The sequence below is a fragment of the Protopterus annectens genome, chromosome 16.part0 (genome assembly GCF_019279795.1).
Source record: "Protopterus annectens isolate FY-2018-M chromosome 16.part0, PAN1.0, whole genome shotgun sequence".
Taxonomy (NCBI): domain Eukaryota; kingdom Metazoa; phylum Chordata; order Ceratodontiformes; family Protopteridae; genus Protopterus; species Protopterus annectens.
Window position 1 is genome coordinate 174,200,451 of NC_056750.1, and position 13,569 is coordinate 174,214,019.

Here is a 13,569-nt window from a genome sequence, read left to right on the forward strand (position 1 = left end):
CAGGGAGGAAGCGACGACAACTGACGCCGGACCTACACTTTGGAATTCGGCCGGCCGAGGACCCGCCTGACGGCAGGATAACCCATCTGTTACGACTGCAGCTGTATGCACGATGAACATAATAAAAGGCGCACACAAAAGTAAGTTGCTTATTCAAGTATTTACTCATGAACCGCCAATGCATGGATGCACACTAAACTTAATGTTACGTAAATGTGCAACTGTTTTACTGTTTTGATGACTATTTTCAAATAATTACTTGCAATAACTACACACAATTTACTGCACTGTGACTAACTATAAATTCATTCCAAACTAAACCCTTCTCTAGCTAATAAACACAATTAGAATGGACTCCAAAGTTCAATAAAACTAAAATTTATTTTTTTTCTTACAACACATCATACAAAATTCTTTATTTGGTTTTTATACACGCACGAGCATACATACACACAAGCATATACACACGCACGTGCTTTTGTGCTGTACATTTACTATTTATATTTACATACAAAGCCCCCTCCCCTATACATTGTACAGGGGGGTCAAAGTAGTTTCTGCATGTTCAAATGGGTAATAGATGAGACCGAAATTACATCTACATGACAATATTTAACATTCAGTACTTTTATTTAAAAAAAAAAAAAAAGTTATTTAAAAATAGTTGTTGGAAACGAGAAGAATTTTACTGGGTAACTGGCAACACTTGAGCCAAGAGCCCAAAAGCAATAAAAATGTGCACCTTGTGCAAACCCAATGTGTAAATTGGGAGTTAAGTCTCCTATCCCAGGTAAAAGTGCCATACCTATTTATATACAGAGGACTGCAGTTTCAGACTGCCCATCCCACTTCTCTATGCAACTCTGCCCCAGGGTTTCTCTCAAATTTTATTAGCATCTGAACATTTCTCTATGCTTGAATGAGACACAATAGCAGCAATAACTTAAATCGTGCATTAAGATTACCCGTGTGTGCTGGGGGGGGGGGGGGGGGGGCAAAAAAAAATTCTAGCAATGCAAATGGCAAGAAGAAATTCATTAACTTATTATGCTCCTCATATTTGCCCATTTTCCCCTAAAATGGAAATAAACAAAAAGAAGACAGATTTGCTTTTAAAAGCTGGTAACACAGATACAAGGTGTCAGTTACCTAGACATACGGAGGAACAACAGCACAGTTTACCAACACATGACAAATGGTCTTGTCACACAACCGGTCATCTTTCACAGTAAAGCAGGCTAATATCCACCAATATGGTGATAAACTCCAGCATCTGTATTACACACAAGACAGTCAGGAAACGATTAATGTCTGCGTAGGTCTTTCCCAAATTCCTCTTATCACACTATGCAGGGATCATGGTAGATGACATCAGCATTTTTTTTTTCAAACCAAAAAATCAAAGCCTTTCGTAGATTTTTCCCATTCTCCACATGCATTAGCGCACAGATGAAAGTGCCTTGTTCTGTAAAGAGAAAAAAAGGTTTTCCATACATAATTGCTGATCTCCATACACAGATCACCTTACAGCCACAAGTGTACATCCTATATCATCTTTGACAACTATACATGCACATCTTTTTTTACTCAGATATTCCACTTTAGAGGCAGTTGCACTTAAAACTTTACCTGCTGTCAAGTACACATTCAGTAAACAGAAATAAAACAAGACTGACTGAATGATTGTCAGAAGAACACACCTGGTCCATCCTTGTACAGTGACCACCAAAAGGAGCACAGAGGATACATAAAAAGGAGGGGAACTCATTCTCACCTGTGTCACACCAAATGGCCAAAATGGTCACCTACGAAAATGGAATGACACTATAAAATGAAATTTCTGGAAATAAAGAAGGTGCTTTTTCCACTTTTGTTCACCTTCCCAATGCACACAGAGCCCAGTTACTCTCAGCGTCGACCTCCTCTGTCTCGAACAGGTGTACTTCTGCTTCGGCTTCTACTACGACGTTTGGTGTCCCTATGTTCACGGCTTCGGTCTCGTCCTCTACCCCTTTCCTTGTCCCTACTATGTTCTCTACGCTTCTCTCTGTCCATCTCTCTCTCTCTTTCCTTTTCACGCTCCTTAAAACGTTCCTTCCTCTCTTCCTCACGTTTACGCTCTTCCTCTTCCTCCTCTTTCCTCCTTTTCTCTCTCTCTTTTGCTCGCTCTGCACGCTGAGACTCCTTGGCAGCAATCTAGCAAACAAAGTCATCCATGAAATAGTCAAACAAGAAACAATGATCACTATTAACAAGAAAACACAAATGGCAAAGAATTAAGGTACAACAAAAGCTTTCAATAAAACTATCACTACAGAAGATTCTTCAATAAAGGAAAGCTGTGTAAAATCTTACCATAACCATAAATGTCCTTCTCTTCCATGTTGCAGTATTTTAGCTTGTGGGTTTACCCTTCTTCCTCTTCAGTTCGTCTGGCCAGGTTTCCAAAGATTTTCAGTCCCTCTTGGTGCATCGGATGTTTGATGTGATTGTAGGAACGTGGGCCATAAAAGTGACGTCTGCACGCAACAGTTCTCAGAACAGAATAAAAGCCCCAGTCGGAGCCAGTCCTGTAAGGGCACAGCCTGTTCAGTATCGCCCAGGAGAGCAAGTGCAGTCATACAAGTAAGGAAGGTGGGTGGGAAGGAATACTGCAACATGGAAGAGAAGGCCATCTATGGTTATGTAAGATTTTACACAACTTTCCTAAGTCCTACTCCAATGTTGCAGTATTCCACTTGTAGGTGAGTGCCAAAGCTCACTGAGGATTGGGAGGTGGCCTAGAAGTTTCCAGGAATCCCTGCAGGATAGCCCTGGCAAACCCCACCCTGGCTCTGGAGATGTGGTCCAGTTTGTAGTGTTTGGTGAAGGTGTGTACTGAGGACCAAGTGGCTACCTCAAGTATGAAGTTGGTGTCTAGCCCTTTAAAGAAGGCTCCAGAAGAGGTCATTGCTCTGGTGGAGTGGGCCTGGACATTACCCTGCAAGGTCTTACCATGGTGTAGGTAGCAGAAGGAAATGGCCCGGGGAAACCAGGCCGAAACAGTCTGCTTGCTCACAGCTTTCCACAAGGCCCCGGGGTGGAAGGAGATAAACAGATGGTCTAACTTCCTAAAGAGTTTGGTTTTATGTAGATAAAACCCAAGCTGTCTGTGGATGTCTAAGGAATGCAGCACACATTCACTATCCCCCTGTGGGACTGCGAAGAAGGTGGGCAGGTGGATGGGCTGGTTCAAGGATAAGTCATTCACTACTCTGGGAATGAATGACGGGTTTGTCCTGCGGGTCACCCTGTCCAGGTGGAAGATTTTAGTGTGGCCATAACAGCTTGCAATTCTGAAACCTTTCTGGTGGAAGTCAGGCCTACTAGCAACACAGTTTTCCATGTGCAAAGTTTTAAGGTGGCCTTGTCTGCTGGCTCAAAGGGGGCTACAGTGAGTTTTTCTAGAACACAGTTTAGGTTCCAGGGAGGGGGAGACTGTTTCCTAGGTGGTCTTAAGTGTAATACACCTTTGAAGAAAAGTTTGGAGGGGAGTCTGGATGCAAGGGGTGGATCCAAAGGGAGGGCAGGCAGAGATAGACAAGTATGCCTTCAGAGATGAGCAAGACAACCCTGTCTGCATGAGTTCACACAGGTATGACAGACAGAGGCATATCGCTTTCCAGCGGGTCCAACTGTCTTTTGTGACACGAGATAGAAAACCTTTTCCATTCAGAGATAGGACTTCCTTGTGTTGGGTCTCCTGTCCTCCTGCAGGACAGTGAGCACGTCCTTGTTATATAAGTGTTTGAAGGAGATCAAAATCCTATCAGCCACAGGGTGAGATGCATGGATTGTCACTGTGGGTGTAATCAAGAGTCCCCTTGCGCTGTCTGAGCAGGTCCACTAAAGGGGGTAACTTGCGGTGATTGCCCTTGGACAGGTGAAGAGGGAACCAGTGTTGTCTTGGCCAATAGGGAGTCACCAGCAAGATTTTAGATAAGTCCCGCTGAATTTCCAGCAGGACCCTTTCTGTATCATAGGGAAAGGGGGGGGGGGGCTGCATAAAATAATTTCCCCTTCCAGGTTATTGAGAAGGCATCTGCTGCTAATGCCTTGAGGTCTGGTGTCCTGGTGGAGTAGCCAGGAAAAGTACAGTTTTGTACCTACCATAAATGTAGATGTCCGATAGGTATGCATCTGCAGTCATAACATATGGGTTGTCCTGCCTCAAGCAGCCCTTCGGTCGGCCGGATTCCAAAGTCTGGGTCTGGCCTCGGCTGATGTCGCACTTCACCCGACGTCATAGCTGCTGGGGTATAAAGGCATCAGCCGACGCCATTTTCCTCAGTGTTTCTTGCCCCAGATGCCAGGTGCCCTCTAGGAAGGCTAAATTTGGATAAATGCAGATAATTCCAAACAGTAGAGAGCAAAATATATATACATATATACATACAAACAAATACACCATAATAGATTCCCCAGCTAGCTAAAAGAGGGGTAAGTACCCTAGGAATACCACAGAGGGGAAGGAGGGTGGGTAATCCTGACTGCAGATGCATACCTATCGGACATCTACATTTATGGTAGGTACAAAACTGTACTATGTCCTTCAAGGATGCATCTGCAGTCCTAACATATGGGTAGAAAACCATAGCCAAACTGGGGGAGGAGGCACTAAGATAAAGATGGTGTAGTTAAGATCCCTTGCAAAACAGCAGTTGCAAAACCTGCTCGGGATCTGGAGTATAAAGGAAGATTATAATGCTTGGCAAATGTATGCACGGAGCTCCAAGTAGCAGCTTCTAAAATGTCTTTTGTAGCCACTCCTCGTAGGAAAGCTGTAGTGGTGGCTGTAGCTCTTGTGGAGTGAGGCCTGATATTTGCAGGAGTTGTCTTTCCATGAAAAGAGTAGCAGAATCTAATGCAATTTCCTATCCATTTTGAGATTGTCTGTTTTGAAAATGCTTTTCCTTGCACTCCTGTTGCATATGCTACCAGAAGCTGGTCAGTTTTTTCTGCTGGCCTTAGTTCTGTCCAGATAGTAGCGTAGTTGTCTGTGCACATCCAAGGTGTGTAGTAGTCTTTCCCCCCTGTTCTGTGGGTTGGGGAAGAATGTAGGTAAATGTATAGCTTGGTTCAAGGATACCCAGGAGATCACCTTTGGCATAAAAGTAGGATTGGTTCTCAGAGACACTCTATCCTGATGGAAGATAAGGAAAGGCTGTACTGCCATTAATGCCTGTAACTCAGATACCCTTCTTGCTGAAGTGATTGCTAGCAGGAAGGCAGTTTTCCAAGATAAGAACTGTAAGTCTGCTGTTGCTGCTGGTTCAAAAGGGGGAAGTGTTAATTTTTCCAGCACAAAGTTGAGATCCCATGCAGGCAGAGGTGGTTTCCTTGGAGGCTTTACGTTTTTGATTCCTCTCAAGAACTGCCTGAGTAGAGGATGAGAGAAGACAGGTGGATCCATGTTGTACTCTGCTGAAATTGCTGATGCATGAATCTTAATGGAGGAGTAGGACAGGCCATTGTGGAACAGTTCTGCTAAGTATTCCAGGATGTGTGCTATGTTTGCCAATGAGACATTTTCTCCCTTTGCTGCACTCCAAATGAGGAATCTTTTCCATTTGGCTGAATATGTTTTCCTTGTGGAGGGTCTGCGAGCCTCCAGGATAATGTCCTTAACCCTCTGAGATAAATCTGGTTGTTTTTGTTTTATGCAATATTCCAAGCAGTTAGCTGCAGTGTTTTCAAGTTTGGATGCAGGGTCTTGTAGTTGTTCTGCGTTAGAAGTAAGGGACATAGAGGTAGAGGCCATGAGTGTGTCCGAGACATGCTTCTCAGTAGGGGGTACCAATGTTGTCTTGGCCAGTCTGGAGCTATAAGAATTACCTTTGGCTGTTCCTCTCTGATCTTCAGTAGTACTTTGTACATCAGAGGAAGAGGTGGAAATGCATATGCTGTCAGGTTCTTCCAGCTGAAAGAAAGTGAGTCCACCCTCCAGGCAAGCGGGTGGTATACTCTTGAGCAGAATTTCTTCAATTGGTGGTTGTGTGGGGAGGCGAACAGGTCTATCTCTGGCATTCCCCATTTCTTTGTTATGGTTTTGAAGATATCTGGATGCAGCATCCGTGGTAGTTCTGCTTAAGGTGTCTGCTAGTGAGTTTTCTTTTCCTGGTACAAATCTGGCCTGTAGTTGAAGGTTGAGATTCAGGGCCAAATTCCAGAGGTCCATTGCCATCCGGCATAGAGGGTATGAGTGTGTACCTCCCTGTTTGTTGATGTACCACATGACTGTGGTATTGTCCGTCCTTATCAGCAGGTGTCCTTGCTGGAGGAATGGTCTGAATGCCTCGATTGCATGTTTCACTGCCAGCATCTCCTTTAGATTTATGTGTAGATTCAGCTGGTCTTGGGACCATAGGCCTTGTATGCACTTGTCTTCCATGTGTGCCCCCCCAGCCTAGGTCTGAGGCGTCCGTGGTGATGGTCTGGCTTGGATGTGGTTTGTGGAAAGGCAATCCTCTGTTTATCTGACAGGCCTGAGCCCACCACAGGAATTCTTTTTTCAGGCATGGAATAATTGGTATCTGGGCTTCTAGACTGTGCTTGTGTTGAGACCATACATTCCTTAGGTACCATTGCAACTTTCTCATATGCAGCCTGGCATGCGGAATCAATATTATGCAGGATGCCATGTACCCCAGGGCTTGCAGGACTTTCCTTGCAGTTAGCTGAGTTTGTGTTGTTAATGCCATGAAATAGACTGGTAGTTGCTTTTGTTTTTCCTCTGTGAGAAAAGCCATCTGAGTTGTTGTATCCAGTTCTGCACCCAAAAATGTTATCCTTTGGGATGGTACTAGCCTTGACTTTTGAATGCTGACTGTGTATCCCAAGGCTTGCAACAGTTGTATGACATTGGCCAAATCCTTTATTAATTTTGTCTTGTTGTCCGCTTGTATTAGGCAGTCATCCAGGTATGGGTAAATCTGAATTCCCTGAAGCCTGCAATGAGCAATTACTGATGCCAGGCATTTTGTGAATACTCTAGGCGCAGTAGATAAGCCAAAGGGCAATGCTGAGAATCGATAATGCTCTGATCCTGCAAGAAATCTGAGGTGTCTTCTGCAATCTGGTCGTATAGGGACGTGCAGGTATGCCTCCTTGAGATCTAGAGTCACCAGCCAAGACTCCTTGCCCAACATGGGAAGAAGTTGCTGGAGGGTCAGCATTTTGAATTTTGGAACAATGAGGTATGTGTTCAGTGCGGACAAGTCGAGAATAGGTCTCCATTGATTTTCCTTTCTTGGTACAAGGAATAGTGTGGAGTAAAATCCTTGGCCTTGTTCCATAGGTGGTACCTTTTCTATTGCTCTCATCCTTAGTAAGCTGATGATTTGCTTTAGAGCCTCTGTTTTTTGGCTTGGTGGAAGGTTTGGCATTCCTCTCTTTTTTGGTAGAGTGTGGAAGTGAAACCTGTAGCCCTTGTCTATTGTTTGTAAAGTCCATTTGTCTCCTGTAATGTAATGCCAGTTTTCTGAAAATAAAGCTAATTTTCCGCCCAAGGGTGCTTCCAGTTGTTCCCTGGTAGGCGGAATCAGAGTCAAGTCATTGTGTCTGTCCTGTGGAAGTGGTAGTAGTCGTAGCTGTGGCAGCACTTCTCTGGTTGGTAGGTTGCCATTGACGACCCCTGTAGGCACCTCTTGATTGACTTCTGCCTCTTGGGCGTCTATTTCTGCCTCTCTGTGCTCTGGAGGTGTCTGGAAAGGACCAATTCTTTGAGGGCCAATTTCTGCTAAACCTCGGAGGTTGGACCTGCAAAAAATCCTTGACTGTTTGGACAGATTTTGCTTTTTCTTCCACTTTCTTTAGAACCTCCTGTGCAGGGGAGCCAAACAAACTTTGTTTCTCCATAGGAGCATCTAGGAGTTTTGACTTAACATGGTCTGGTAAGGATTGCTCTTTTAACCATGCATGCCTTCGAATCACTGCTCCAGTCATAGCTGATCTAAAAGAAGCCTCCAGTGCATCATAGCCACATTTTAAAAAATGATTACTGACCTGCTGAGAGTTATGTACCAAATCCTGAACGGACTTACGGTCTACAGGTTCAGGAGAGGACAGTTTTTTATTTAGCTGGTCTAACAAAAATTCCTGGTACTGTATCATGTGAAATTGACAGTTTAAGGCCCTGGCAGAAAGAGTAGCAGATGTATAAACCTTTTTGCCCCATCTCTCTAATGCACTAGATTCCCTTTCAGAGGGAAGAGGGTTTTTGGCAGAGGCAGCTGCAACACCTTTAGGGCCCTGAGAAATGGTTTCTGGGTCTGCAACATGAGCCTTATACAAGTGGTAGTGAGAGTCCGGGACCCTGTAATATCTGTCAGGCTTGGCAGGGGCCGGAGGAAGAGAATCAGGGGCAGTACTGGCATCATTATATGCATCAACAACTGATAGTACAGGAGATATGGCTAAAGGCCTATGCTGTGGTAAGTGTAAAAAAGTCCTTAGCCTTTTCCTTGAATCTGAAAAATCCTGGCCCTGCCATTGGAAGTGTTCCCTCATTGAGTGTAGGGTTTCCCCAAAAGAAAATTCTTCAGGAGGAGAAGCAGAAGGAATGGAGTCTTCTGCATCAGAATCATCATAAGGTGAATATGGCCCTTCCTGAGGGTCAGATAAATCTGAGCCATCCGAGGAATAGTCTGAAGATAAAGGTTCAGGGGGTTCAGTCCTAGGCCTCTTATCTGGAGGGGGTTGAGAGGCCCTGTCTGGGTGAGGTTGGGATCCCCTGATCAAAGAAATAAGGTCCTCAGCAAGGCTGAGCATCTGAGAACTAGAAGTAGGCCTGTGAGATGGAGCTTTTGTAGGTAAGGCCTTGGAAATTTTGGCTGCTTTAGCCCTGGAAAAGGCCTTGATAGACATAGAAGCAGGGGGTCTAGCAGCCCCACATGCAGTAGTAGAGATGTCTAAAGGAATAGTGTCTGACAAATCCTGGGTGCCTGCTTCTGCAGCAGTAATTTCTGTAGCCGATTCAGCCATGGCCTGTGTGGCCTCGGTTATCGGGGGCATGCTTTCGGCCGAAGGGAGAACCGAGGACTCTGTTTCAGCCGAAACAGAGACACTCGCGGTAGGCCTAAACGTGGTTTCAGCCGAAACCGCGGGCCGCGAGTGTCGGTCCTTTACCTTGCGCTTTTTAGCTAATTGTGAAGTCGGAGTCTCCGACGGCATTTCATATGCAAAAGCTGGACCAAAAAACTCTTCTGCAAACTCCGACTGACGTCTAAGTGTCCGTTGGTTGAAGGAAGCACAGGCTAAACAAGCTGATACGTCGTGGTCTGGGCCTAAGCAAGGAAGGCAGTAAGAGTGAAAATCCTTATGAGGTATTTGTTTCCCACAAGTTAAACAATTATTTACTTTGTCTGACATCGGCTGAGGCAAGAAAGAGTCCCCAACGGGGTACTTAGCTTTTTTAGAAGTCTTCGGTAGTAGAAATCTCTGGATCTGACTGACCGGCACTTGCGAACAGCTTCTGCTTCGGGCACCGCGCAGCAAGAAAGACTGAGGAAAATGGCGTCGGCTGATGCCTTTATACCCCAGCAGCTATGACGTCGGGTGAAGTGCGACATCAGCCGAGGCCAGACCCAGACTTTGGAATCCGGCCGACCGAAGGGCTGCCTGAGGCAGGACAACCCATATGTTAGGACTGCAGATGCATCCTTGAAGGACATTTGCCTGTTTATGGAGGAGGAGAACAGGTCCATTTTGTGGAATACCCCACCTGTGGACCATATTCAGGAAGCCATCTATTTGCATCCATTCTTAGTTGTTTGAAATGGTTCTGCTTAGATAATCTGCCTGGGAGTTGTGCAGGGATGGAATATAGTCTGCCTGAAGGGTGACCCCCTGAGAGGTATCCATTTCCCACGCCCTCACAGCTAATCTGCATAGAAGGTAGAATTTGGTCCCTCCCTGCTTGTTGAGATACCACAGGACTGTGGTGTTCTCTGTGAATATCTTTAGAGGGCCCTGCTCTAGGTAAGACTGGAAAGCCTGTAGAGCAAGGAGGATGGCTATCATTTATCTGACGTTTATGTGATCTCGTTTGTGTCTGTCCACAAACCTTGTACTTTTCTTTTTCCACAGAGTTGCTGCCCAGCCCAGATCTGAGACGTGTGTGCATGGTCTGGGAGTGAGAGGGTGTTTGCAGAGGGTGTCCAGGGTTCTAAGTTACCTGAGCCACCCACCATCTCAGTTCCAGATGTAAGCAAGGGAATCCTGAACTCTAGAGGGTGGAAATGCTGGGTTCACACCGAATGGAGGTACCACTGAAGTTTCCTCATGTGCATCCTTGCTAGGGGCAACATGGGAATGGTAGCTGCCATGTAACCTAGAAGTCTCAGAAATTGTCTTGCAGTCAGTTCTGTTGATTGTAGAGCAGCAAGAAGGTGATGTGAGAGTGATACCACCTTTTCTGCTGGAAGGAAGGCCTTCATGAGGTCTACCCCGATCCTTCAACTCAAGAAGACAATATCCTGTGTGGGGTTGAGGTGGGATTTTGGGAAGTTGATCATGAATCCTAGAGTGTGTAGGAGTACCAGAAATTCCTGGGAGTGGCGGTGAAGAGTTTCCCTGTCTTTTGCCTGAATTAGGTCATCTAGGTAAGGGAATAACTGGATTCCCTTTCTTCTGCATTAGGCGATGACTGGAGCCAGGCATTTTGTAAATATCCTGGGGCAGTAGAAAGCCTAAAGGGCAAGGCACAGAACTGAAAGTGAGATGAGCCTGCCAGAAAAGTCAGGCATTTCCTGAAGGAGGGCTTTATATGTATGTGAAGGTAAGCATCCTTTATATCCAGGTTTGCCAGGAAACCTGGAGGAAGGATGTGTGGAGAGAGTAGGTAGGATGAGCATCATGAATGCAGGAACGTTTAGGAAGGGGTTGAGACGCGAGAGGTCTAGAATCTGCCTCAAACGTCCTTCCTTTTTGGGTAGCAAAAATATTCTGGAGTAGAATCCTTTTCTTTTTGATTGTGTAGGTACTGGTTCTATGGTGCCTTCTAGTAGCAGGGTTTGCAAAACTTGATGGAGGAGGAGTAGTTGACTGGGAGGAGGCTGTGGTATACCCAGTTTTGATGGGGGGGGTGATCCAGGACATGAAGTAGCCATTCTGTATGATGGACAGAACCCATTTGTCTGTGGTAATGAGTGACCACGCAGGGAGACAGTGAGAGAGGTGGGCAGATAGGTATGGAAGAGGGGGTGGGGACTGAAATTTTGGTAAGCAGTCAGACACTACTTGCGCCTTATCAGGAAAGGGAGGCCTTTGGGTGGAAAACTGAGAAGGCCTAGCCTGAGGAAACTGTCTTCTAGGGAGTCTTCTAGATGGGGGGTGTGGTGTGGCTACAGGCCTGGAGGTTTTCCTTACAAACTGTCTTTGCTGGGTAATTCCTCTGGGACTTTGGAATAGCTGAGACTAGGATGTGTTTTAGGTCCTGTAATTCTTTTCCTTTCTGTTGCAAAGATTTAAACAGGTCAGGCACTTTTGCACCAAAAAGGGCTGAATGATCCAAAGGTGCATCAAGGAGTTTGGCCCTGAAGTCCTCTGGAAGAGATTGAAGCCGCAGCCATGAGTACCTTCTTAGTACCGACGCTAAGCCTCTGGTATTCCAGCCAACTGAGGGCAAGCCCTGGAAGGATAACCCTAATGTGATGACTGCAACAGTGAAACACGAAGAACATCTGCAGAGCAAACCCTGCCCTAGCCTTAGAAAATAGAGGTAGGTGATAATGCTTGGACAGAAGTCCAGGTGGCAGCTTCCAGGATGTCCCTGGTGGGATCCAAGTGGCAGCTTCCAGGACGTCCCTGGTGGGAACTCCTCTGAGGAATGCTGCGGAAGTGGAGCCTGCCCTAGTGGAATGACTTTGAATAGACTTGGGGGGGAGGTTCCCCATGCAATCTGTAGCAGAAATAGATACAGTATTATCCGTTTGGAAATGGCTTCCCCTCTGCCCCTGGGGGTAGATCTAGGGTAACATAACCATGCATTTTTGGTTAGCATAGGCAGCAGCTGCTGAAATGTTAGCATCTTAAATTTGGGGACCACCACGAAGGTGTTCAGAATGGATAAATCCAGGATGGGGCACCAAGTGCCCTCTTTTCTGGGACAAGGAATAGTCTGGAATAAAAGCCTTAGCCCGTTTGATCTGAGGGGACAGGTTCTACTGCCCCTTGGGAAATTAGAGTTTGGACTTGTTTCAATGCCTCTGCCCACTGATTTGGAGGCAAGTCTGGGTATCCTCTTGGAATTGTGAGTTTGTTGGAGAATTTGTACCCCTGAAAAATTATCTTTAAGACCCATGGGTCCTTGTTACAGAAAGCCAATTTTCTTTGCAGAAGGCGAGCCTTCCTCCTAGATTTGGTGAGTGAAAAGAGGGCAGAGGGGGAAGAAGGGGTCACTGAGATTTTTCTGCCATAGAGGGATGGCTTAGAACTCCCTGCCTTTGAGGTAGAAGAGGTGCACTGTTTGGTTCTCTGCTGTCCCTGGGATAGAAGTCTGGGTGGTCTGTCCCTGCGGGGCTTACCTTGCCCCTGTCTGCTACGTGCAGGAAAGGATCAGTGTTTTGAAGGAAAATTCCTGCTGAACCTAGGAGGTTGTATTTTGCTTGGTCTTCCATCTTTTTAAGCACCTCTTCTGCTTTTGCTCCAAATAAGTTGTCCTTATCCAAGGGTGCATCCAGTAGCTTAGATTTGACATGATCAGGGAGAGGCTGTTCCTCCAACCATGCATGTCTCCTAATGACGGATCCTGACACTGCTGCCCTGCTTGAGGCTTCTAGGGCATCATATCCACAGTGTAATGCGTGTTTAGTCACTTCACTAGTAGAGTGCAGTAAATATGCTAAATCTTTCAAATTGGCACAGTCAGGAAAGGTTGAAATCCTTTGCTTTAATAATCCCAAAGTGTGCTGTTGATGCTTTAACATGTGGAACTGGCAGAGGAGTGCTCTGATAAGCCAAGGTTACAGAGGTGCATACTTTTTTACCCCATCTGTCCAGAGCTCTGGAGTCCTTGTCAGAGGGCGTAGGCTTCTTTGCAGAACTAGCCTTAGCTCATTTTGGTCCCTTTGTAATGACCTCCGGGTCTGCAGCAGGATTTCTGTACAGGTATTTGTGAGAATTTGGTACTCTAAATACCTGTCAGGTTTTCTGGGGGCAGGTGGGAAGGCGTCAGGAGCTAAGCTGGATTCATGGAAGAAATCATCAACCACCTCTAAGATTGGAGAAATGGTCAAGGGTCTGTGCTGGGGCAGAGTCTTTCCCTTAGACTGAGGGAAGTCTTGGGATTCTCAGTGGAAATGTTCCCTGAGGGTGTTAAGGGTTTCCCCAAAGGAAAGATCTTCTGGAGGGGAGGCAGAAGGAATGGATTCCTCTGCATCTGAATCCTCATAAGCAATCAGAGGTTGTTGTTCCTCTTCAAAATCTGAATAATCAGACTTCTCAGAATCCTAGAATCCTGTTCTGTCAGTGCTTCAGGAGAAGGGTCTCTCTTCCATTTAGATGTGGCCTGACTACCCCTGATAAGGTCCT

General features: G+C 45.8%; 1 protein-coding gene across 4 annotated transcripts in view; it reads right to left on the minus strand.

Annotated features, from left to right (window-relative positions):
* Positions 1–362: 362 nt before the first annotated feature.
* The window catches only part of ACIN1 (apoptotic chromatin condensation inducer 1), a 405,577-nt gene continuing 392,370 nt past the window's right edge, over positions 363–13,569 (minus strand). For all 4 annotated transcript variants that reach the window (XM_044057793.1, XM_044057795.1, XM_044057797.1 and 1 more), the window contains exon 12: positions 363–2,196. In XM_044057793.1, the coding sequence (XP_043913728.1) occupies positions 1,909–2,196 (288 nt within the window). In that variant the 3' untranslated portion in view covers positions 363–1,908. The remainder of the gene's footprint in view (positions 2,197–13,569) is intronic.